At 49.9% G+C, this 24,943-nt stretch overlaps 1 protein-coding gene and 1 long non-coding RNA gene across 2 annotated transcripts; one reads left to right on the forward strand and one right to left on the reverse strand.

Moving 5' to 3' along the window:
• Window positions 1-2,120: 2,120 nt before the first annotated feature.
• LOC132646300 (uncharacterized) lies at window positions 2,121-18,298 on the reverse strand. Its single transcript, XR_009584443.1, has 3 exons — window positions 18,236-18,298; window positions 9,271-9,386; window positions 2,121-2,965 (listed from the first exon to the last, which is right to left on the reverse strand). It is a non-coding gene; the product is annotated as an uncharacterized LOC132646300 (long non-coding RNA).
• Window positions 4,486-7,870, forward strand: Csf2 (colony stimulating factor 2). The gene is made up of 5 exons (XM_060363711.1): window positions 4,486-4,618; window positions 5,501-5,714; window positions 5,812-5,856; window positions 6,581-6,706; window positions 7,432-7,870. The coding sequence occupies exons 2-5, from the start codon at window positions 5,556-5,558 to the stop codon at window positions 7,537-7,539; spliced, it is 438 nt and encodes a 145-aa protein (XP_060219694.1). The 5' UTR covers window positions 4,486-4,618; window positions 5,501-5,555; the 3' UTR covers window positions 7,540-7,870.
• Window positions 18,299-24,943: the final 6,645 nt, after the last annotated feature.

Here is a 24,943-nt window from a genome sequence, read left to right on the forward strand (position 1 = left end):
ACCCTAAAAAAGTATGGAAACTCAGAAAAACGAATCAAAGAGAAACTTCCAGGAGGGCAAACATCTAAGGGAGGTAAAAGTAGAGAACTTGCCTAAATGAAACCCTCCCTGCAACCCCCATCCCACATGGAAGGTTCTTTCCTCCCCGGCCTTGAATTACCATTTGAATCAGTTACTAAGGACCCCCATGTCAGCCCCATACAGAGGCAGGGATAATGAGACACAGGCTAGTAGTACCTTTGGGGGGGGGGCTCCTGGCTCTGTCCATTCAGCTGACAAAAATCAGGGAGGGGGTCAAGAGAGAACAAAAGGGATGGATGGATGTTGGTCTCAGGTGCTTCCCACCTGGAAGGATGCCCTGAGCTCACCAAAGAGGCAGGACTTCACCAGGCAATGGATGGGTGAGCTACAGGGAGGGGCCAGGCATGAATTAGGCACAGGAGAGTATGAACAGCTGAACCATTCAGTGTGATTGAGCACCAGAGGAGCAAGATGGAGGCAGCTGGCCTCCATCTTCTGGCCTCAGTTGGTCCCTTCACCCCATTTGTACTTCCTGGCTCCCAGGATAGCCCAGCCAGCATGACAACCTCAGAGATGACAAAACTGGATGTACAAGGTCTGGGGTGTGGTGGGTGTAGAGATGCTGGTGGTTAGGATGGGACCTTGAAGATACTGAGTTTCACACCGATAGGAACGAGCCAAAGCAAAGGGAGGGAGCTGTAGGTAGAAGCAGAAACCAGTCCTGCAGGAGAGAGGGAGAGGTTTCCTACAGGCCTGGGATGGTGAGAGGACGTGTAGGAGAGGGTGATCCAGTTGACCGTAGGTAGGGTTTAGCAGGGATGCTTTCTCCTTCAAAAACTTGAAGTCAGGCTCACGGGTTTGGATGTGTATTGGGCAAAGATGCTGTCTCCCTGGAGTGGAGGGGACATGGAGAATCCCAAGGACTGAAGACATCTGGGAATTGCTCCTACTGTGAAGGTGGAGAGGCTGAGGCATGGGGAGATTCAGATGGTGGGACTTACAAGCTTCTGAAGCCCTTACAAGCTGCAGTGTGCCCGCTGGTACCACTGAGGCACAAGAGGCTGTCATGAGACCCAGGCCCTCATGCGGTCTCCCCTATCTGGGTTGTAAACGGGCCTCCACCGGTGTCTTGTGCTGTACCACCTAAAAGTCGCCTCCTGAGTGTGTTCCCGCCACTCTGCTCCTTCTGGGCTCACTGAGTCACCATGTAGATATCTCCACGTGCTTTCCTGCTCCCCTTTTCCACCTCCCTGTCTCCCCCTACAGCAGAGCTTAGCTCCCCTCTGTGCTCCCTATTCCCCTTCCGAGCCCTTAAGAGACAGGTGTCTATGAACCCACTGCAATCCCTGCTGTCGCTCACATGGCTTGCAACCGTCATGGCTTCCTCTCGTTCTCACCCAGCCTCTGAAGACCACAGGCTCACTTTCCACTTCCAGCCTGAGTCATGCAGACATTTTCCCCTCCCTGGCCACCCGCAGGGTATCTTAGTCTTGAGATTTCTTATCTTCCCCCTCAGACGATAGCCTTCAACTCTGATTCCTGGAACTTCCTTCTGTCGATGCTCCAGCTGACCCTCCTAGCTGTGCCCAGGGTTGTCCTGGAGATCAATCTGGAAAGCACAGACAAGGCATGTGGAGACAGGGTGACTCTAAGAACTGGGAGTTTGGGACACATCAAAAAGGAGGCTGACACTAGGGGTTCACATCTGACAGCGGAACACGGCTCTCCCATCTTTCCCCCTTCTATGAACACATGCTGTGACGTAGTTTGTGTCCTGGCCCCATGAGCTGGGGTGAATGTGGTAATAAAAATATTGCACAGCCAGGCCAATGAAGAGGCTTGGTGGCACCTGTGGCCAAAGATAACACCGGAGCTTGATGTCTAGGACTTTCAACAGTAGGTAGAAGCACTTGTTGCCAAACCTAATGACCTGAGGTATCCACAGTGGAAGGACGTACTATCCTCTAACCCCTACACACAAGCCATCACATGCATGCAGTCACACAAATAAGTAAATATTGAAAAAAATGAATAGACAGCCACTGCTAGCCCTTCACAGGACTATAGGCTTTAGATCCAGAGAGGTAGAAAGCCACCAGGGCCAAGCAATATTGCTGAATTTAATATCTCTGCTCTCCTCAGGTAGACGGAGTCAGATTGCTTATTGCTGCCTAGAACTGCCTCCTCCCAGCCAGGATAGAGGGCAAAAATGGGGAAGACAGTCTTGTTCCCTAACTGGTTCTTTACAGGAAAATGGATACAGCTCTGTAGTCCACCCAGACCCCATCACTGCACTGCACCCTGCTCTTCCAGCTGTTTCTGCCTCTAGGGGTATGCATGGGGGCATCTGGGGGCACTAGGGTAGGTCTGCATGGTAGGTCTATCTCACCTTCATGTAGAATGCTAACCTGCACAGACCCTGCTGATGACTCTCTCTCTCTCTCTTTGACAGTTTGGGGAAACTGAGGCTAGAATAAAGGCCTCCCAACTAGTCCAAACAGAAAGCCCAAAGAGCAGATCTTCATGCCCCTAGCTCTTGGCAATGTTTAAGAAGCACCCTCAGGTACCAGTCTCTGGGCATCTCTTCAGTGACCTGAAGAGGTCTCCATCCCCTTGTGAAGATGGTTAGGCAGAGAAGGGAAGTTGGAAAGATGGTTGGGAAGCACAGTGGCCAGGCCACCTTTCTCAGGGAAGCGCAAGCCATCCTGGGTCTTGTGTGGTTCTGCGATCCTCAAAGTAGGGCAAGACTCCACAAGCTTTGACTCTGGGTGGAGGCTATCTCTCTACTTCACCACGTCTGTCTAGAAAGATGCTCGCCGGGGCGGAGACAGGACAAAGCACAACAGTCCTCGAACGCTTCAGAAATTCTGGGTCTTCTGCCAGGTTAGGACTTCCCCAGGATGGAGTAGGTATCAGAATGCTGCTTCTCCCTGGGAAAGTCTTCCTAAGACAGATACAGAATCCATCAAATGGATGATGTAATGGAGGTCAGGGAGGGGTACTTTCCTGGGATATTCCAGAATTCATGGTGGCTGAATAGGGAGACAAGAGCCGAAGCCCGGGGTACAGTGCTATCTAGATAGATAGCGCAATTGGCTGGGAAAATTCTCCTTCAGCTCCAAGATATCCTTGGGAGAGTCACAGGCACTCCTGCCTTCCTGCCATCACAGAAGTGTCCCTTTTGAGCTGCCCTGCTAGACAAGTGTGTTATGTCTTCCCTGGACTAAGCACATGGCCAGAATTTCCTGAGTGACCCTTTGCCCCCTGATTAGTAGGTAGGATCAGGCATGACATTTTTCCCTTATGGACTGAACTTGAAGAGGTCTCTTAGACACCATGGAGGACAAAGACCTCCCTAAGGAGTGCCAGTCATAAGGATGGGCCAGACCACCTCAGATGCTCATGCATCTGTCCCATGGGGCGTAAGGGGCTTGGGGGCCCATTTCCTTCCCCCTGGCCATGACTTCCTCTGTGATAAATGCCTCAACCCAGGGTACCCACATGCTTCTGGTTCCCCCAGGGCCCAATGTGGAGGGACACTCCCAGGAAACTCCTTCCAGAGGGCTCTCTCCTGGCCTTGTGGGCAGGGAGGCCAAAGAGGGGTCACTCCACCCATCTGATCTCCACCTCCGCCCTTCCACAGCTCCACTGAGGCCCCTGAGTCAGCAAGGCCGTCTGATGCTGTTGACGCTTCTTTCCATGCCTGCAATCTAGGAATCCCTGCCTGTGTCACTGCCTCCACCCTGATGTCATCTTTCTAGAAGAAAGATGCATATCTGCCCACAAACTGCTCCCCCAAACCATTAGAGATCGGCCCCATGCGTGCCGGCTTCGGCACCTGTAGACCGTATCCCTGGCATGAGCCTTGACTCTGTGGCCTCTGCTTTCCTCCCTTTCTGCTATTCCCCAAGGCTCTTGGCCACCACCCTGCCACATGCTCGGTCGAAGAAACTTGGTCTTTAGTACTTCCACACAGCCACTCTGGCCCTCAGTCTTTCTCGTAGCCTTGTCCTGAGTTCCCACCTGTATCTGACCCTCAACAGTCCTTGCTTTTGTCTTGATTTCATCGGTCTACAGAAAAGCTCCTTGGGCCCTAATCATGTTGCTTGGGGCCTCCTTTCGTATCAAAAGGGCACTGCTTGGAAGTTCAAAGTCTCTCACAAAGAAGTTGAAAACAGGTGGCGCTCACATTAAACGCACCCTTATGTAAAACCTCCCCCGCCCCATGTTCCTGTGAGGGCATATATATCCAACATCACTAGCATACACACATGACTAAAGAGATAGGTATATGTAACCCAAGGACCTCAAACTTCCTGCCCAGGGAGGCTCGGGCCAGATCCCTTGTGCAAATGCAAACTCGTGCTGTCTTCTCTAAAAGCCATTGTGAAAATCAAACACTTCTTAGCCCCTCAAGAGCCTGCCGCTTTTCCAGAAGCAGTTTCTGCTTCCACAGAGAAGCCTCTGGAGCAGGAGGTGGGCTGGAGCGAGAGGCTGTGCAGGCAACTAAGCCTGGAAGAACTTTCTGGAGAAGTCAGAGACCGCTGTGCCTGGTACCCAGCAGCCGCCACGTTACAGCCAGCCTCAGAGACTCCAGGTGCCCATTAGTGGTACAGATAGCAGTGGCATGTCCTCTCTGAAGGGACAGGCTGCCCTGAAGAGGGCAATGAGGCTCACATAGCTCAAAGAAAGGGTTATTTTGGCCAGGTGGGGCTAGAATCAGCAGTCAGACTGGGTGTGTGTGTGGGGGGGTGCTGACCTGCCTCAGCCAGGAGCACCAGCCGTGCTTTGGGATTTAAACATGCCTTTGTAAACTGGGATTGTAGAAGTGAGTTGGGATGGCACTATAAGAGAATATGCTGTACCCAATCACAGCCATTTTTCTCTGCTCTCAAGGTTGGGGAAGGGGCTTGGTTGGGTTTGCCCATGACTGTGTCCTCAATGGGAGTCTGTGGAGACCACCATAGAACTGTGCCATTTGGCTGGACCTTGTCCAGTTAGATAATGGGGTGGGCCTGTGGGAGGTCTGTATCTCAGAAGAAGGCTGGGAAGAGAATGAGCCAGGGTTGGGGCTGGAATGAGCCCCCGGCGTAGGTACAGCTTGCCCAAAGGCTTCCTGGGACAGCAGGTGCTATGGAAGCAAGAGCCCCACTCAGTGTCTCCCGAGCCCCACCCAAGCCACTCCAGGCCAGGAAGTCCAAATATGCTTGGAGGCCCCTCAAAAGGAGAGGCTAGCCAGAGGCTGGGTCAGACTGCCCAGGCAGGGTGAGAGGGGCCCTCAAGGAAGCCGGCAGGTGGGCTGCCAGTTCTTGGAAAGGCTCATTAATGAAAACCCCCAAGCCTGACAACCTGGGGAAAAGGCTCACTGGCCCCACGTGTAGCTGATAAGGGCCAGGAGATTCCACAACTCAGGTAGTTCCCCCGCCCCCCTGGAGTTCTGTGGTCACCATTAATCATTTCCTCTAACTGTGTATATAAGAGCTCTTTTGCAGTGAGCCCAGTACTCAGAGAGAAAGGCTAAGGTCCTGAGGAGGATGTGGCTGCAGAATTTACTTTTCCTGAGCATTGTGGTCTACAGCTTCTCAGCACCCACCCATTCACCCATCACTGTCACCCAGCCTTGGAAGCATGTAGATGCCATCAAAGAAGCTCTGAGCCTCCTGGAAAAAATGCTTAAAATCCCTGCCATGCTGGTGAGTGAGGGAGAGAGTTTGGCTGTTTCCAGGCCACCCGCTGGCCCCTGCCTGGCTCTGCCTGTCAGTTTGGTAACATGGCGCTTTCCTTCTACAGGATGAAGACGACGTAGACATTGTCTCTGAAGAATTCTCCGTCCAGGTAAGCCTCTTCTTTCTGGAGTACCTTCCCGGGCTCCCCTGCAGGGCTGCTTTAAATAGCCCCTTGCATGGTTGTCTGCACTCTTCCAACTCAGCTGGTTGCTAGGGGGAGGGGGCGGAGGCTGGACAGTCAGGAAGTACAAAGCCATTCCTCTGTGGCAGTCACGTGCACTTTTTATCATCCATAGCCATGCCCCTTAGGCAGTCATGTGCGCTGCTCTTTTATCAAGTGAGCAATAAGTTTGGGCAGAGCTAGCATTCAAAGGTCAGGGATGATCATCAGCGGCGGATGATGGGAAAGTGAGAGTCACTTCATGAGGATGGTCTTGCTGCCTTGGAGTTCTCGCTGCGCCCTGGGACCATGGAGCGAGGGTGTTGACTCTAGAGGGGCACGGAAGGGGTTTCTGGAACAATGCTTGCCCACTCAGAGGTTTGGGGGTTCGGCACTCTGTCCATCTCCTTCTATTGGAATAGGAGCAAACGGCCTTTGCTCACCAAATTGGGGGGTTTGAACTGGGGACCTCTTAAGGTACCAGGCTATGAACGAGGCTGTACCTCATTGAGGGTGGCCTGGGCCAGGCAGGGAGAAAGGCAGTGGTCAGGACAGTGCTATGACTAAACCCAGTGTGTGCCACTTGGTGGGAACAGACCGAAGTGGGGAGAAGGTGGCTTGTATTTTGTGGGCACTTGACCTTTGCTTATCAACGAATAATCACTTTCCACAGAGGCCAACCTGTTTGCAGAAACGCCTGAAGGTATACGAGCAAGGACTACGGGGCAACTTCACCAGATTCAGGGGCACCTTGGCCATGATAGCCAGACACTACCAGAAGTACTGCCCTCCCACCCCGGTAAGTGGACCTCATCAGGGCCCAGGGCAGAAATGTCTTAGTCTGGGAGGGTAGAGCCAGTGAGGAGGGACCTCTGGCTGTGGCTGTTCAGGATCCCAATAAGTGGTTTCTGTGTCCTTAGATGTATCACAGGAGCCCCCAAGAACAGGGCGCAGCTCCTGGTCACCCCTAGATGCTAAGTTGAGTGCCCACTGCTTTCCCCCTTCCCTGCCCTTGTCATGCGTGCTGTTATCAGTCATGGGGTCAGAGGTGAGGCAAACCCAAGGCAGCTCAGGGCCTGCCCAAGCCCAGAAAAAGAGCCAGCACCCAGGTGCCACTTCCTGGCAGGACTTTCCTGTGTGGGTGCCAGTATGCCACGGATACAGGGAGGGGACTCCTCGAATGGGCAGACACCCCAAACATCCCCATTTTCTTTCCTCATGGGAGAACGTGAGCCCTGTGCCTTTTGAGAATCAAGGAGATGGCCCAGGCTGGCTACTTTGTCTCTCACCTGGAACCAAAGAGTCACCCCAACTAATCTAAAGACCAGAGGCAGGCCTTCTGGTAGGCACAGTCCCTGGATGCTGTTGGCAGGTTGTGTGTGCTTTAGGCAGCACATGGGAAGCTTTCGAACAGGCCTCCAGCCTCTGAGTTCTCAGCAGCAACAAAGAAATTCAGGGGTACCTACCTCCCAGTATCACCCACTCACTCAACTCGTGTTGTTTTGTTTTGTTTGTTCCCTTCAGGAAGATGAATGTGAGACAGAAGTCACCACCTTTGGGGATTTCATAGACAGCCTTAAAAACTTTCTGTTTGACATCCCCTTTGACTGCTGGGAGCCAGTCCAAGAGTGAGACAGCCCGGCCAAGATCTTGATCCAACTTCTCATACGGCTGCTTTTGTGCCTATGCAATGAGCCAGCAACTCAGGATTTCTGCCTTGAAGGGATCTAGGGGTGGGTCACAGCCGCAGTGGGGGCAGTATACACCTTCTCTGAACGTGTTGACTCACGCATAGAAAAGGTAGACAAATGAGGGGTGTTTTCTACTGATAGGGACCAGTAATATTTATTTATCTATTTATATTTTAAAAATATTTATTTATTTATTTATTTAAGCTCGCGACTCTATATTTATTTATGCAGGATGTCTTACCATAATAATAAATTATTCAAATGTGTGTGCAGTTGTCTGGCTTGTTTTTTTAAGAGGGGAGGAATTTGGGTGGTAGTGGGGTGGGAGGGCGGACTATTGGGATAGGGTATTGACGAGGGACAGTGCTGTCATGGCCAAGGGGAGGTGAGATGAAGGCCTGGGCACAGCGTGGACCTGGGTACAGTATCTCTGGGCCTAGGTGGACCTTCCTGGTTGCTCAAGAGCTTCCACCCCAGAGATAGGGTTCTAGGGTCACCAGGAAGTTGAAGTAACCATTCCAAAGACTTGCCGCAGAGAAGGGGTGTCATGCTTTCTAGGAACTAAGGGATTTCTGGGGTCGGTAGTCATCCCCTGGATCCAGCGAAACTGCTGTCCCTCTTTGAGGCCACAGACACAGTGTCCCTACTCTACCCTCACACTTGGGGCCTCAACCACTCTTCAAAGTAAATCAGCAAATAGACTGTTTGGAGGAAAAGAAACTAAACCGCAGGGGTTGGAGCTCAGCATATTTTACCCAGCTTTCCCCCCGAGTGGGTGATCTTAATCTTCAGCAGTCAGTATGGCTGTGTGTTGGGGCATAAGCACTCGAAGGTGTCACTTTTCCTAACTCGTTTTTATTTTTCCGTCAAACTTTGACTCTCAGGGGTATTTTTCTACTAAAATCCACAGCCTTGGAGCAGAGAAAAATGTAATTATCCCCTGTCTTTGTTTGACAACCAGGCAGAAGGTCTTGGTCCCCAGTTTCTTACCCCAACCCCCAAGACCATCAGGAAGTAAGTGTGGTCCCAAAGCTGGGGGTTGGGCAGTTGAGTGCAGTCTTCTTGCAGGTGGCCTGGGGAAGCTGACTCTGCAGTCTAAGGACCCTGCAGGTGCCAGGCTGCAGTGATGGCCTACTGCCCCCTGAACTGCAGCCTGCACACTTGATGGCTCACTCCCAAGCCAGACACTCACCTCAGGCAAAAAGACCACAACACCCATCTGCAATCGCAAATACAAATTCTTTGAGCAAGCTGGAATCTCAGCAAGGAGAAGGATCCACAGAGTACGGCATGATATGAAAACGCATAAAAAGCACATCTCACCCAGCGATAAGGTCCCTCTGTCTTCTTCAGAAGGTGTGGATAACTGATAGGTGGCATCTACATTTCCTTAGACTCGTGTGTGTGTGTGTGTGCATGTGTGCGTGTGTGCGTGTGTGTGTGTGTGTGTGTGTGTGTGTGTGTGTGTGTGAAATGGTGTTAGGCAAGCCAACCTCAGATTTACTGAGTCCCCTCTGAGACGATGCACCTGTGTATGTTCCTGGCTTTTGTGCTCTGGGGGTCAGGAAGCCATTGTGTCCCAATGAAGGCAGCCACTACAACTCCCCAGAAAAATCCCAGGATCCTCTGTGCTGAGATTCAGCAAGAATTGCCTGCCGACAGGAAGACGTACCGTATAAGTCTGACTCTCCATTGAGTCACACACACTCCTGTTTGCAGGGCTACTTCAGTCGGTCTCAGAATACCAGTGAGGTAAGGCAGGACAAACTTCAGCCTTTCTGGACACAGCTGTATGGGGAGAGATGGGTTGCCTCGGTCAGCGAACAGGGTGGAGATGAGAATGAGAACTGATGGGGGTTTGAGAACTGAACCTCTGGCTCAGTCAATAGAGGAACCAGTGACCAGTGACTTGCCCAGGCTCTCCAGCCACCATCCCAAGGTAGTCCCCAGATCCAAGAGGAGAGGAAAGCATCTGTTCTTTCCATGGCATACCCTGCAGGATCCACAAGTCTCCCATGGGACTCAGGGTAGGGCGTCTGGTCCAGGGCTCCATCAGACTAGGATAAGCAGGGATGAGTGAAGAGCGGAGCCTGTTCTCATTCCGCTTTGCAGACCCACCACCCCAAGGCTTCTACCCCTGCTTTAGAAGCTCTTCTATACAAAGTGTGTCACCTCTACCCTGAAAAAGCTGGCTGATAGGTATTATACTGCAGTACCCACACATACCAAAGATTTGCAAGGACATGGAAGTCCTCACAGAAATCTGCACAAAGCAGCAATGACGTTGCTGTTTGCTGTGAGGGGGACTTGAGACCCCATTTTCTTGCACTACAGCTAGGGGTCCAGTGAGCCTGTTACAGGCTGCTATACCCCTGAGGCCTCTTGGGCTGAAGAGCCCCTTGGGGAGCTGATAGTGTGAGGAGAACTGCAGTTTGGGGGAACATGTGGAGACACAACTGAGCTGTGCTCTCTTTGTCCTTGGCTTGCATGGTCCCAGGAACTCCAATTGGCTCACACTCATGACCTTACCCAGGATAGCAGTGGGAGCTGCCTCACATGCTTTGCTTCCTTCCCGTGGCTCTGGGAGGTCATCAGAGTCCAGGTCTCAGTGTCACAGATGACCCCGTACCCTTCTCAGACAGAGAGGGAGTGTCTCCCTGAGCTATTCCCTAGAAGACAGGGTGCCTTTGTTTTTCCCTCCGGTGAAGGAGGTGGCTTTTAACTGTGTGTTCCTTCAGCCTGCAGATCCACCAGAGGACTTTGAACTAAGCGCTTTCTCCAGGTTCAAGGAATCCTTAAAAAGAGTTGTCATCTCCGTAGAAGGATGGAAATCATATTAGAAGATCTAGGGCAGCCTCTGTGGCTCCATCTTATCCTGGGCTTGGAGGTGAAGGAAACAGGGTTTAGGGGAGTCTCAGGAATTATTTACTGTGGGCATGGTGACGGGCTTAGGGTCTGGCATTGCTCCAGAACACAAGGCTGGGGGCGGGTCATAGTGGAGAGTGCCTGAGGCCACACATCTGTAACTGATCTATTAGCTTTCGCTGCTTCAGTAAAGCCAGAATGTAAGAATACTGGACAGGGCCTTGTCTGGGGCCTCATGGACTGAATGGGAGAAGAAGGGCTCCATCATGAAGTGCTTGACCGCGAATCCTTCATACAAGGAATAGTCCTTGGGATGCCTCCTGTTCCCTCATCTGATCCAAATCTCATCTTTTCCCAGAACCCCCTTCCCAGTCCACCAATACCTACCTACCTCCAAGACCCAGTGCTGAAACAGGAGGCTTAAATCACTTCCTCCCTTATTCTCAACTACAGCCCCTGGGCAGCTCCCTGGATCTACCCCCATCTGTCCCTAGGCCCAGACAGAGTGTGGCTAGGGGGACTCTCAGACCCCCTAGTGAAGACTAGGTATGGTGTAGGACTTGGGCAGGAAGGATGTCCACAAAGCTCAGGGATCCTTACACTCCCAGTTCTACCAACATTGAAAGAGAGTCATCTAGCCACGGAGTAAAGCCCCCTCTCTGGCTTATATAATTCCTCACGACGCTTTCTGGACATCTGGCGAGACAACACATCTCTGACCCCCAACACTCTCATCCCCCACCTTCATAGGCAGTTTTGCTTACGTCCTGAAGTGCTAGCAGACAGGACTTCCAAGCTCGGACTACCCCTGCCCCCACTCTCAGTACCAACCCTCACCCTAATCACTTGAACCATTCATCGAGGATGCCTGAGATTAGCCTACAATTCAAACAACTTCCCATAATACAAAGCGTTGAGAGCAAAGCTTCAACAAGCCAGGACGGATAAGGCTGTGCTTATCCTGAAGTGCAACTAGTTATCACGATACCATACCAGCCTACTGGCAGTCTGTGTCCAGCTATGTAGGCCACACGCACACCTGGCATCCTTGCCAAAGGACTCTAGGCCACAATTTCTTATCTCTAGAGATATTAGCTGCCATAGAGACCAGAGATCAGAAATGTGGCCGGACAAAGTTGTCTAGATGTCTCAGAACACGGGGGACAGTCCTGTGGCTCTGGGCCAGGCATCACAGGCATTTTCAGGGCCCTGGGCCATGGCTGGTTTCAGCCTGGAGAAAGCCTTGGTCTGGTTCCCGTAGGTTCTGGGCTCTTGAGTGCATGGCATGGGTACTCAGCATTTCTAAGACCACGCCTTTAAAGTTGGCAGTTGGGTCTGGGTAGGGCTTTAGGGACATCCTTGCAGGAGGAACCAGTCCTTCCCTTCCTCGGCTTCCTATCAGTTGGTATGTGGGCTCCCTGACCTTGAACTCCTGAGGAAGCCTGAGATACCTGTAATTGAATCAGGGACTTAGGTGTAGGAGGTCCTTGTCTCTTCCACTGCTTGCTGTGTGACCTTGGATGAATCCCTTAGTCACTTAGACACAGAGTCCACAAAGGGAGGATGAACTTCAGCACTGGAGGCCACACCTCAGCCTGAGCACAAGGGCTTCAGCCAAGCTGAATAGCTGGAGAGCATCTCAGGAGGCACTGAGGTCAGAGAGTCTAATGACACTGTGGGTAGATAGCAGAGCCGGGAAGGGCACAGAAGCAAAAGGGATGAACTATTCCAAGCCTTCAGTCAAAGCCAAGAGACGGGCCTTGCCATGAAGGTCTCTTGCATTTTCCATGCACCCCAGTTTTCCCTCTAGGTTGACTCAGCTCTGGATGTGATGTTGGGGTGCATGCTGGGGCTGCATGCATACAGGTCCTGTCCCTGAAAGAAGCAGGCTTGAGTCCACAGCTCCCTGTACTTGAGTTTAAGAAGATATAGGAGTGAAAAGTGGGGATTCTTGGATGGCTACTCAGTCCACAAAACATGGCCTTGACCTGACAATGTCTGGATCAAGGCCTGGGACTGCCTTTCCCTAACAGGTCAGGGCCAGGACAAAACTGTAGCTTCTGTACGAGGCACCCAAGAGTAGCCTGGCTCTGAAGAACTATGTTTGGTCTCTTTGAGCCCATCTTGAGCCCAGAAGGGATAGCAAAGCTAGCTGGCTGAGAGAGAGAGAGACTCATCTACCTTTTGTGACTGTCTAGAATACAGGAATAGCCCCACTCCTCCTAGACGCCTTCTGGGTGTCCTTGGTCACAATATCAGCAGGACGCTAAGAAATCCATGAAAGCAGCCGTCGGAGCCTCTCTCATGCTGGGCCTTGAAAACTGGACCAGTCCATAGATAGCCCCATGCAGTCTGTGAACATCCATGGTGTCGTCACATGGTGTGGTCACAGGAGGTAACACAAGAGGGAAGATTCACCCACAAGAACGGGCAATCTGACCATCTATGACACAGAATGATGGACGGTGTAATGGCTAATCGTGGCTTGACATACTTGGGAAAGTGGAACCTCAAAAGAGGAAACACCTCTCTCTGTTTGCCTGTGGGCGTATCTATGGGGCATTTTTTTGTTGTTGCCAGTTGATGTAGGAGGCCCCACTCCAGATAGATGATGCCAACCCCTAGACAGGTGAGCCTGGACTATATAAAAAAAGGTAACTGAACAAGCCAGTACGTTCCTCCATGGTCTCTGCTTCAGCTCCATCCTTGGCATCCTTCAATGATAGACTGTCACCTCTAAGTCAAATAAATTCCTTCCTCTCCAAGGTTGGTTTTGGTCATGACTGTTTATCCTAGCAACAGAAACCGATCTAGAATGGACACCAAGCTAGCATGGCAACTAGGAGGAGAGGCTGCTGTGCAGGGCCCACAATGGTGCCCATGCTGAAGTGACTGCACATGGGCCAAGGGATGGAACTGGGACAACACGTAAGGAGGGGTGAGAGGAGACCTTTAGGACTGTCTCTGGGGAGAGAAGCTGCGTCCAAGGTCAATTGACATCACGGGATCACCCTCCTCGTGCTCAGAGTAAGTTTGCATCTTCCACACCCCTGCATAGCATCTGAAGAGTCCCCAAGACGCTGGGGATTAGCTTACAGTGTAGCAGGTCCTCTCAAAGGGCTGGGGCAGGGGGACAAGATGCCACTCAGCCTGGATACAGAAAAGTGGCTAATCCGCTCTTCCCTGGTGGGCAGCACCATCCTTGGAGTGCACCTAGAAGGGGCAAGGTATCATTTGGTATCCCCAACCTTCATCCCCCCCCCTCAAAAAATAAAAATAAAAAGGATCTTAGGTGCTGAAAGCACTCAGGATGCCCATGTGGCCTGTGGCACAAGGCCCTAAATGGGCAGGACTGGCTCTGGAAGCCAAGTGTGCTATGTTCCTGAGCCCTTCTGATGACTCTCCTGACTGCCTCCGTACAGGTGTTTGGTGGCCTGAGTCTGTATGATGAAAGCGAAGGGCAGGGATAGGGAAATGGCTTAGCGGGTAAAGTGTTTCCTGTGTAAGCATGTGGATCTGAGTTCGGATCCCCAGGGCTCATGTAATAGGCTGGGTGTGATGATGGGAACTTTAGACCCAATACTCAAAGGAAGAGACAGGAGAATTCTGGGGATGCTTGGCCAGCCAATCTAGCCAATCAGATAGCTTCAGACTCAATGAGTTAGCCTGTCTTAAAAAATAAGCTATAGAGTGACAGAGGAAGACAGCTAATATTAACTTCTGGCCCTTACTTGAGAGCACACAGTGGAGGCAGGGCCACAGGGACCAAGCACAGACTGAATCCACTCAGGCTTCTGAGCCGGCTGCTAGTTTGTGTCAAGGCACAAGCCAGTCTTTACGGATCCAGTAGTCCCTGACCTGGAACCTTCTACCCTGTTACAGTTAAGAAATACTGAGTTACTTTTGCTCTCTGACCTCATGTTTCTTATATGTTCAGTGGGGTACAGGCATGAATGCAGGGGCCCCAGCCAGCCCACCCTGATACAAGAGGCCTAGACACTGTGATGCCTGAGAGAGCCCAGTACAAGCACAGGGAGGCCACTTGCTCGTGGTACGCAGGTCTGCTGAATAGCAGTGGGCAGTCCCTAGGACAGGGACTTGGCCCCGGGGAGTCATTGGGCCTACATTCTCTGGAAGCTCCCCACCTTCACCCCTCAGAGAGGTGGGGACTTCCTCAGGAGAACATAGGAGGTGAGGCCAGTCAGAATTCTTAGCCTCCGTGGGCCCTCGAGAGGACTGCTGGGTGCGGGCCTCACCTCACCCTCACAGACAGCTGACCAATTTCCCTGCTGTGAGGAGACCCTGAGACCCGAGCTACCCGGAAAGCTGCCGTCTCAGGGTTTTTTTTTTTTCACTGTGGTTTGGCATGAGGAGTGAGACAGTTTCGCGCTGCTGCCACCGATGTTATCTGTCAGCGGGCAGGCCTGCTCCGTCAACCCGCAATGATTAACTGCGGCGACCCTTTCCCGAGTCCTCTGCTCGAGGGGTGATGAGCAGCCCAGGCCCGGCTCTCAGCGGCACCTGGGCCTCACCCTGGGGACAGCCAGCCTGCCACATACTGCTTCACATTTTTATTATCGTTGTGCAACAAAGTCTGTAAAGTGTGCACAAATGAGACTTTTCACGGATATCCATATACGTAGAACTGGCATCCAGAGAGTAGAATATTTCCCGACAGGCACAAAGGGCATCCACCAAATATACCACCGTGAAACGGTTTTTGGTACCCTTGAACTCCGTTTCACCAGAAGCCTGCATTCACCTTGTCCTTTGTGTCTGAGCTATTTCTCATTGCCATGTAATATTGTTCTACACAACTATTCCCATAATCTACCTAATTTTAACTTTTTTTAACATTTACTTATTCAGTGTAAATAAGTAGGAGGAGTACACGCGTGCCACCGGGCATGCATGGTGGTCAGAGGCAACGTGTGGGTCCTGGGTACCGAAGTCAGGTCTTCAGCCTTGGTGGCTGGCGAGCACCTTTTCCTGCTGGGCCATCTCACCAGGTCAGCTACCCCACAGCTTCCATCTCCATTTTACTGTTGATGGACAGTTAGTCCGTTTCCACCTAGGGCTAATGCTAGAGTCGCCTTGGGGCATTCTGTATGTGTGTTTTGGTCCTCAGCATCTTCATTTCTTTTGAAAATGCTGAGTTTGGTGAGGAACTGCTGGTCACAGGCTATGGATATGATAGGTTTAATAGAGGATACTAAGCATTTCTCCAAAGGAGACTTATAAACAAGATTTCTGGCTAGACAATGCTTATCCCCCTCCAATGCTGGGTCTCTTCTCCTTTTGGTGTGCTTCCCAAGCATCCTTGTCATCACTGTTCCCCCTCTCCCAGCTGTCAACATTCTGACAATTCCAATTGCCAGGAAACAAAACACAATCTCATTGAGGTCTGATTTCTGCTCCCGGGGCCACAGGCCTATCCTGGGAACCAAGGTTTTCAGGCCGAAGTGATGTGTGCACAATGTCTAAAGGCAAATCAGGGGGTTTGTGGTTTGCTAAGTGCCCCTTCCCCATCTCATGGCTAGGAACTCGCTACCTTCATTCCTGGTGTCTCCTTTACGGGAGTCAGATGGACTCATACAGCATCCCTTGACATGAATATGAGTGATTGCCAGAGCCTTTTTTCTGGCCTTTGTACATGACACTCAGGACTCAGAGACTCTGGGAGGCTCCAGGGCACTCAGCCTGCTTCTGTCCTACGTAGAGAAGTCAGGCCACGGCATGGAACCCCGGACATACCCCTGGGTTCCTCTAAGAGGGCTGGTGGTCACAGTGGCCTGCTCTGTCCTGGTATGTTCACTTCCCTGGCCTCCTTCCTACTCCTCTCTGTCCATATGACCTTCCTCTGACCACTTCACTCATGCAGACACCCAGAACATTCCACAGGCTCGACCTCACGCTCCTCTCCACAGCTGCCGCCCGTCGATTCAGCCTGGAAGTATTTACAGAGTGCCTGTAGACTGCCAGGGACTGCGGCCGGCTCCGAGGGACTCTCAACCCTGGAGGTGGTCACATTTTAGGGGCCTGTCACACGGGGCCTCCTGCTACCTCAGGGTAAGCTCCGGGTCCTCTGACTCTGGCCCCCACAGTCTCACTGCTTACCGTTCTGTCTCCTTCAAATCAGCCGTGAGGCCAGACACAGTCCTGCTCACCTGCCCTCCTGCCTAGAATGCACCTCGGCCAAGTAGCTGACATCTGGCTCCTAGCAAGACAGAGTAAGATCCAGAGAGGTGGGGAGATGCCCCACTCAGTGTTTCTTCCTCAGCATCAACTCTGGAGCTTGTTCTTGGCCCCAGAGGTACACTGTTACCTGCTCTTCTAGGGATCATGGGTTCCTGCTCTATCCCTCAGGTATGAGAAGGCTCCATGCCTTCTAGATTCCAGATACGGATGTTTTCCAGTGATGAGATCACTCTTTCATTTCCTTTGATTCAAAGAAACCCTCACAGATCTTAGGAAAATGGGGCAGGAGAAGTAACATAAAGTTTCCGAGGTTAAAAAAAAAATGCTGTTTGTGGGTTGATAAGATGGCCCAGCAAGCGAAGATGCTTGCTACTAAGAATGATGACTTGAAACCAATTCTCCAAGACCCATGTGGTAGAAAAAGAGAACAGAAGATGTCCTTTGATCTCCACATGTGCATTTCAGCATGAATGAGAATAAACACACATACACACACACACACACAGAGTGTGGAAGGGAGAGAGAATATATATACTTATAATATATGAATTTATGTATGTATGTATGTATGTATGTATGTATGTATGTATGTATGTATGTATACGTGAGAGGTGAGCCGGGAGGATGCTCTGGAATTGGAGCTCATAGAAGCTCATTCCTATTTCCCACTTAGTGGATTTGGGAACCACCTCAAAGGAAGCAGCCGGATGGAGAGAAGCCCAGCTCTTTGGCAATCTGTCTCACTTCCTCCAGCCCAGAAGCTGGGGCAGCCCCAAGCTCTCCTGGTAGAAACCTTGGCTCTTGCCCAGCCTTTTCCTCTAGCCAGAGTGAGGTCATGTGCTGGGAGGGTTGGCCAGGGAGACAGCAATTGCTACTAGGGCCATAGCTCCCGAGTCAGAAATGACATAACAACAGGATAACTCATGGTCCCCTTTCTCCCCACACCCTAAAACTCTGACTTCCAGTTCAGATCCCTTCCCCCACTGGGTCCTCTCCAGGCTGGTTCTGTTGGTCTTTTCAAGTCCTAACCTGAAGTAGAAGGTTTTGCAATCCATCGAGCCTGGGGGTAGGGCTGTGGGTCTGATAGACACTAGCACCTCTCCCATGGATTCAAATTCCCCTTCAAGTGCATCTCAACCAGTTCAGAAATCAGGGGGAACCACACACCTCTGTGCCATGGCTACTCCAAAGGCTCCTGTGCCTGTGGGCATCGTGCACAGTCACTAGAGCTCTGGGAGAAAACGGAGGGGCTGCGATCTAGGTCTCCTGGCTAAGAAGAGTCCCCAAGGTGGGAAGGAGCATATTCCTTTACAGCCCAGCAGATTGAGGGCCCACGACTAACAGGGAGGCAGACAGATGGACATCAGAGGTCCATGACAGTGAATGAGAAACAGATAAAGCTCAGGGCTCCTGTCAGGAACAGACAGGTGGACACACAGACAGACCTGACAGACAGCCAAAGCTGGAAGGGTCAGACGGAGAGACCAGTGGAAGACACAGCTGAGAGGAGAGGTTTTAGAGGCAGCTGGGGTCACAGCTCTAGCAGAAAAAATATAGGTAACAGGATAACTCACCATCCTACTTCCTCTCCGCACCAGAGGAATGACCTCTAGCCTCTGGGTCCTTCCTCTCACTGGGACTGTTTGGGGCCAGGGCATCATTAATAGATAAGGACTCTGCCTCTGAACACAGATGGTTCAAAGGTTCCCCCTTTGTACACAGTGATCAGATACACTGAGAGACTCTTGGGGCTCCTCTCTCCAGCTTTGCAATGCGCCTCCACCAGTACACATACATGCATGCGCACACACGCTTGCACACACACACACACACACACACACACACACACACATGCTCATACACACTATCAAAGAACTCTCTGGGAATCGGTGAGACTTTCTTGATTTGACAAGACCTCTATGTTAAATTTTAGGATCTAGCTGCCTGCCTCAGGCTGGGTTCTTCAGAGACCGGACTCCAAGATGAAGACCAGTATGTTCATGGGAAGGAAGAGGAGGTGGCAGGAGTAAACAAAATAGAACCCTGTCTGCAAGGCAGTTGTGACAAGTGTCTTAGATGATCCAAAGGAGAATTTCAGAGCTGGCACAGCCTATCAGTGTCCCTGTGACGAGGTGAGGAAGTCCGGCCTGTGTGTCTTCATGTTGAGATGTAGTTGGATGTAAGTCGCCTGTGGAAGGAGGAATGACCTCATATGTGGCAACTTTCTTCAGCTCAGGAAATTCCCAAGGAGGAATGGCTGCCAAAAACTGTCATCTTCCAATAGAGCTTGTAAACATGGACAAGCTCTTGACTCCTAAAGGGCATTCTGGGTAACATATACCACCACCGACTGCAATCTACCCCACAAGCTGTTAAGTCCCTCCATCCCTGTCTCCCTCTCTTCCTTCCCCCCCCTCTTGTTATTTTAAGGGATAATACTAAAATAAGATCAAACAAACAAACATACAAAAAATGCTAACATATCAAAGCCAGGCAAAACAAACAGAAGCAAAAGATCCCAAGAGAAGGCACAAGAATCAGAGAACCACTTGTTTGCACACTCAAGAATCCCATAAAAACACTAAATTGGAAGCCATAATAAATACGTAGAGGACCTGGGGTAGACCCATGCGTGCCCCGTGCGTGCCACCTTAGCCTCTGTGAGTGCACATGAGCGTTGATTTAGGGGGCCTCTGTGTGTGTGTCCTCCATCCCTTCTGTTCTTACACTCCTTCTGCTTTCTCTTCCATAGGGTTCGCTGAGCCCCAAGGACAGGGATTGGATGGGACTGAGTGTTCCACAGTCTCTCACTCTCTGTATAATGTCTGGCTGTGGATCTCTATATTTGTTCCCAGCTGCTGCAGGAGGCAGTTTCTCTGATGATGGCTGAGGAAGGTCTGATGTATGAGAGAAGCAGAATGTCATAAGGAGTCATTTTATTGTCCCTCTCCCCCTTTTTTTTTTTTTTTTTTAACAACAGTGGTATTCAGTTTTAGACTATGCTTCTGGGCTATCTGGTCTCAGGTTCTTGGTCACCCAAGCAATGCCAGGTATGGGTTCCATCTTGTAGAGTGAACCTTAAGTCAAATCAGATATTGATTGGTTACTCTTAGAAGATTTAGGCCTCCGTTGTACTAGCATGTCTTGCAGGCAGGACATCACTATAGATGAAAGGGTTTGTGGATGGCTTGGTGTTTATGCTTCTCCTTTGGTAGCATGCTGAGTACCTTCCTGTACCAAAGATGCTGAAATGCAGGGGCAAAAGCTCTGTGTAGGCACCAGCCCGACTTCTCCCTATTCGGTGAAATGTGTAGCTGTCTTCAGCAGTGGGGCCTTGTGTCATGGAGAGCAACATATAGTCTTAGCAACAGCTTGGGTTGTTTGGGGATTCCCACGGGACCCTTTTGTTGAAGAACTGAATTAGGTGTGATCTAATCTCAATACTGGAAGCTTCATTTGGCGGCAAAGATGTCCAGTTGAGACTTTGTCTCCCCCATTATTTGGCAATTTTATTTAGATCACACACACACACACACACACACACACACACACACACAAACACACACACAAGCTTCTACTGTATTAGGTTTCCCCTCAAGTGGTCCTAAGTTTTAGCTGTCTCTCCCCACATTCCCTCCTTCATCCCCATCTCCCTTCCTTCTCTCCACTTGATCCTCCTATTCCAGCCCCTAACCCCATCCATCTATTCTATTTCCCTTTCCTAATTAGATCTATCTGTTCCCCAAGTCCCTTACCCTTTTAAGTCCACTTCTTTATGTAATCCCTACCCATAAGTCCCAGAGTGCCAGGGCAGAGCTGTTGACAACTGGCTAACCTTTAACCTGCAGTGAGCATTTCCAACTGTCATGATGTAAGTACTCTCACTGTCACCCGCTTTCAAGATACCAGTGGTTTCCAAATAGCCTGGCAGAAATTTAGCAATGGGATCTCCCTCTTAAGTAGCTAGTGCAGCGTATCTGTGATGTCACTGGCCTTTTCTTGCTGGGGAGAAACTGCAAAGGGGACTAGTATCCAGCACGGAGATCAGTCATTCCCTCCTCCACTCTATTCCAACTCCCCTTCAATCTGAGCACCTGTCTTCATCCCACAGCTTGTCCAGTAGTATCTATGAATTGTCCAATTCCAGGTCTGTTCTCGTCTCAGGGTGAAGTTGTCAAGTTAAAAAAAAAAACAAATACTGGGGAGCCTGGGAAGATGGTTTACCCAGTCAACTGCTTGTCATGTCTTTGTAAGGATCTGAGTTCAAATCCTGGCACCCATGTTTTACGAAAAGAGCAAGTATGCTGATGCATGCCTGAATCTCAGTGCTGGGGAATCAGAAACAGGAAGCTTAGCAGTGTGTGTGTGTGTGTGTGTGTACAATGCATGACACCAAAATCCCAAAGCTGATCAGAGCACCTTGGTTGAGGGAGATGCATCACTCTCACTCCCACTGTGCAGCCTGACCTCCTTTCATTCAGCTTAGGCAACTCTTTTCCTAAGGGTGGGAGGAGTGCTCAGGCAGCAGCGCTAGCTATAGTCTAACGGGACTCTTGCTCTGTCCTTCAATAGAAATGCTTCTTCTCAGGGAACCAAGATGACAGAGCAGTGATGGGAGGCCAAACTGTTCCAAATGCTTCCCCAGAGGTGATCCTACCAGGCACCACTCCTGCTTCTATCTCAAGACGTCTGTTTGTAGCCACTGGGTTACAGCTTCCTATTACGGCGTTTGGCTTAGAGTAGGCGCCGTGTCCTCGGGGAACCTACAGTCTTGTAAAATGCCACTTCCAAGTTCTTCCTCATTGATGCCTTCCACTGGTGACGGCCCAACGTGCTGACAGCACTTCTGTGGTGCAGTGTGTGCTAAGCAGCAGATTCGACGGTTTTGGACTCTCACCTTCTCTGCTGATGTATTATGTGGAGTCCTGTACTAGTAGATCAAACGCTTTGAAAGGCCCTGGTCAGTGGCGCTGGCTGAGTCCCTGTAGAGGAAGGCGAACCTGCTGAGGGATGGACTGATCAGCTGAGGCTTTTCCTAAGACTCTGATGTATGGAGAAGGAACGAGCTTGGCAAAGCAATGATAGCCTGTGACCAGGGCCTTGGGAGTTTTTCCTGGAGGGCCTGATGAATGGGAAAGGAACTGGGTTCTTTCTGTAAAGCCAGGCATGTGCTTGGACAGAGCTGGTAATAGCCTGGGTCCAGAGCCTTGGTGGGGGTGGGGCTGTGGCTTTGGATCCTGAGAACCTTACCACCATATGGGACTGTGGTCATCAGTCCCGAGGCTGCTGTGTGCTCCTTCTGTAACGCTCTTGAGATGCCCTGTGTTCCCCTTGGGCAACGTTGTTTGACTTAGTCCCATTTTCTGGTAGTTTCTGCTGATTTTGTCCCATTTCTCCTCTGGAAATAGTATATACACTATGCTGTACTTCCTAATAAGCAAGACCTCCTGATCCCAAATTTATCTGCTTCCTCATCTTCTGATCTCCTAGCTTTCTCTCTCAGGACCTGTCACTTAAGAACAACCTACTGGTTCCGGTCTCAAACCCAAGTGTGGAATGTGTGTTTATTCTTGTGAAAATGAATCATTGACTCTTCCAGGTTATGGGAAGATGGAGCTAGTCAGCTAGCAACCAAATATTTTACTGATCTCTTCAAGATCCAGTATTATATCTACATGCATATGTGAATATGTGCCTGGCCCTCATTAATCAGAATTAAGACATCACTCACGAAGCCCTAGGTGTGAACCAGGAGGAAAGTTTGGGTGTCATGCAATGGATAACACGGGGCTTGTGTGATTCATTTTACCTCCAATCCTGTCGATGCTGAGTACAAAACGTACTCTTTCTAGCTTATGATGAACTGTTGCTGGACTCGGTAGGTCTGAGAGGAATCTACCATCAGTAGGTCTTCCTGTATGGACACTTTATCAGGCCTTCTAGATTTACCATGGCTCAGAAGTCTGACAGGAGCTGTTTTCCAAAAGGTATGCAAACTCCAGTGTAGATATGGATGTGTCTTAGCATTAACTAGTTATCCATTAACTAGTTATCTTTGTGGTACACGTGGCTCTACCTTCCTGTAACCTGGAAAGAGTCAATGAGTCATTTTTCTTACAAAAATAAACAAACATTTCAGATAGGGGTTTGAGACCTCTACCAGCAGGTCATTCTTTAGTGACTGGTTCTGGGAGAGAGGACCAGAGGATCAGAAGATAAGGAGATAAGTTTGGGATTAGGAGGTCGTATATAAGATATGTCTTATGCCAATCAAGCGATTTGAACCATGGCCTGAAAAATACTATAGACCTTTCCTGCCTGAGAACCCATCCTAAGATGGCAGGATTTTATGCAACTTCCAGGTGTATGAGTCAGAGTAATAACCCCAGGTCTGTAATAGCTTACAGCTGCCACCTAGAAGGCATGCCACAGATGTTTGTTCCTTAGGAAGGAAAGCACAAGATGTCATAACTTGCTGCATACTTCCTGGGAAATTTTCTAGCTGCTCCAGGATCCATGATCCTGATCTCTAAACAGTTTACTGATGTGGCAGGCTCCGATGCCCACAGGGCTCCTGGAGTGCCTATGCCTTGCCACAGCGACTAATTTTATCGGACTGGTCTAAATGCTATTGATAGGTTAGTCCAGTGGGAGATTCTGAAGGATGTTCCGGAAAGTTCAGGCCTCTTAGAACCTTATCACTAAGGTCAAGAGAATCAATCTTGCCTTAGAAATGTAAGCTCGATCAAACACACACACACACACACACACACACACACACACACACACACATACTGCCAGAGCACCGGCAAATTGTAGTCAGCTGCTCCATATCCCTACACCTGGGATTAAAATGAAAACATGATATTTCTGTGTCTTTAAAGAAACCAAAATTCTGAAATTCTCACTACAATCCTCCTGCCCTGTTGCCTAAGTCTGGGTTCATACACTATGGCAAAGACAGTATCTGGGAAGCACATTGGCAACAACCTTAGCTACACTTTGATGAACAGGTAGTCGTCCACTGTTACGCTCCAAGACTGGTCTGTATCTTGATGGTAAACTAAGTGAGATACTATGGGCCCCTCTTTTAGATTCTTAATGATGTCATTGACTGCTGCCAGTACCTCCAAAATGAGATGTTGGGTTTATTTATTTATTTTTCTTTAGGCAAAAGAGGGAGTTTTGGAGGCTTCCACTTGGCCTTTACTGTACAGGCCACAGCCCAACTAGTTAGCATTAACTAGTTATCCATTAACTAGTTATCTTTGTGGTACACGTGGCTCTACCTTCCTGTAACCTGGAAAGAGTCAATGAGTCATTTTTCTTACAAAAATAAACAAACATTTCAGATAGGGGTTTGAGACCTCTACCAGCAGGTCATTCTTTAGTGACTGGTTCTGGGAGAGAGGACCAGAGGATCAGAAGATAAGGAGATAAGTTTGGGATTAGGAGGTCGTATATAAGATATGTCTTATGCCAATCAAGCGATTTGAACCATGGCCTGAAAAATACTATAGACCTTTCCTGCCTGAGAACCCATCCTAATGGGTGTGTGATAATCACTTAATGTGTTTACCCTTTTATATTACTGGGAGGCTCATAGACTGGCAGGTGGTTCTGGGTATAACTCAAGCCAGGAATCCACAATCCACTTCTTAGCCCGCGTATTAACCCCCAGCTCAAACAAGAGGGTCTTGATGCCATGACTGCCTCCAGATAATAATGTCACTCAACTTCTGTGTTCCATGGTTCCCAAATGTTTCTTTCTCTCTGTCTCTCTCTCCCTCTTTCTCTTTCTCTGAGCATGCATGCATACCTTGGCGAATGGCCACATGTCTCTTTGGCACATTTTTGTGCCTGCTTGCTGTGGTTTTTAGGCTGGCTCCCTCATTTTGGGAGACCTGACTGCTTCTTTAACCAAGAGGTTTGGAGTCTTTAATCCTGTTCAGACTGAACATTTGTCAGGGGATATTTTACTGGGATATCTGGGTTGATTATCTGTCCAGTTTTAATTCCTGTTGCTGTAATTAAAAAAAAAACTTGAATAAAATGTAATTAATGTAAACAATAATTTAATTTAAAAACTTACTGTGTAATATACTTTTCTGTTGTTGTAATAGGACACCATGACCAAAGCAATTTATAGAAGAAACGCTTTATCAGTAGCGTATAATTTCAAAGTGCTGAAGTCTATGACCATCATAGCAGGAATCATAGAAGCAGGCAAAGTTGGCATTGGAGCAGGAATTGGGAGCTTACATCTTTACCCACAAATCCCC

Source organism: Meriones unguiculatus, chromosome 11 (genome assembly GCF_030254825.1).
Source record: "Meriones unguiculatus strain TT.TT164.6M chromosome 11, Bangor_MerUng_6.1, whole genome shotgun sequence".
In the NCBI taxonomy this organism is placed as follows: Eukaryota; Metazoa; Chordata; class Mammalia; order Rodentia; family Muridae; genus Meriones; species Meriones unguiculatus.

Coding starts and splice junctions, on each gene's coding strand:
- Csf2 (XM_060363711.1), top strand. CDS start 5,556: ATGTGGCTGCAGAATTTACTTTTCCTGAGCATTGTGGTCTACAGCTTC. Junction 5,857..6,580: donor CTGAAGAATTCTCCGTCCAG/GTAAGCCTCTTC, acceptor CACTTTCCACAG/AGGCCAACCTGTTTGCAGAA. Junction 6,707..7,431: donor AGTACTGCCCTCCCACCCCG/GTAAGTGGACCT, acceptor TGTTCCCTTCAG/GAAGATGAATGTGAGACAGA.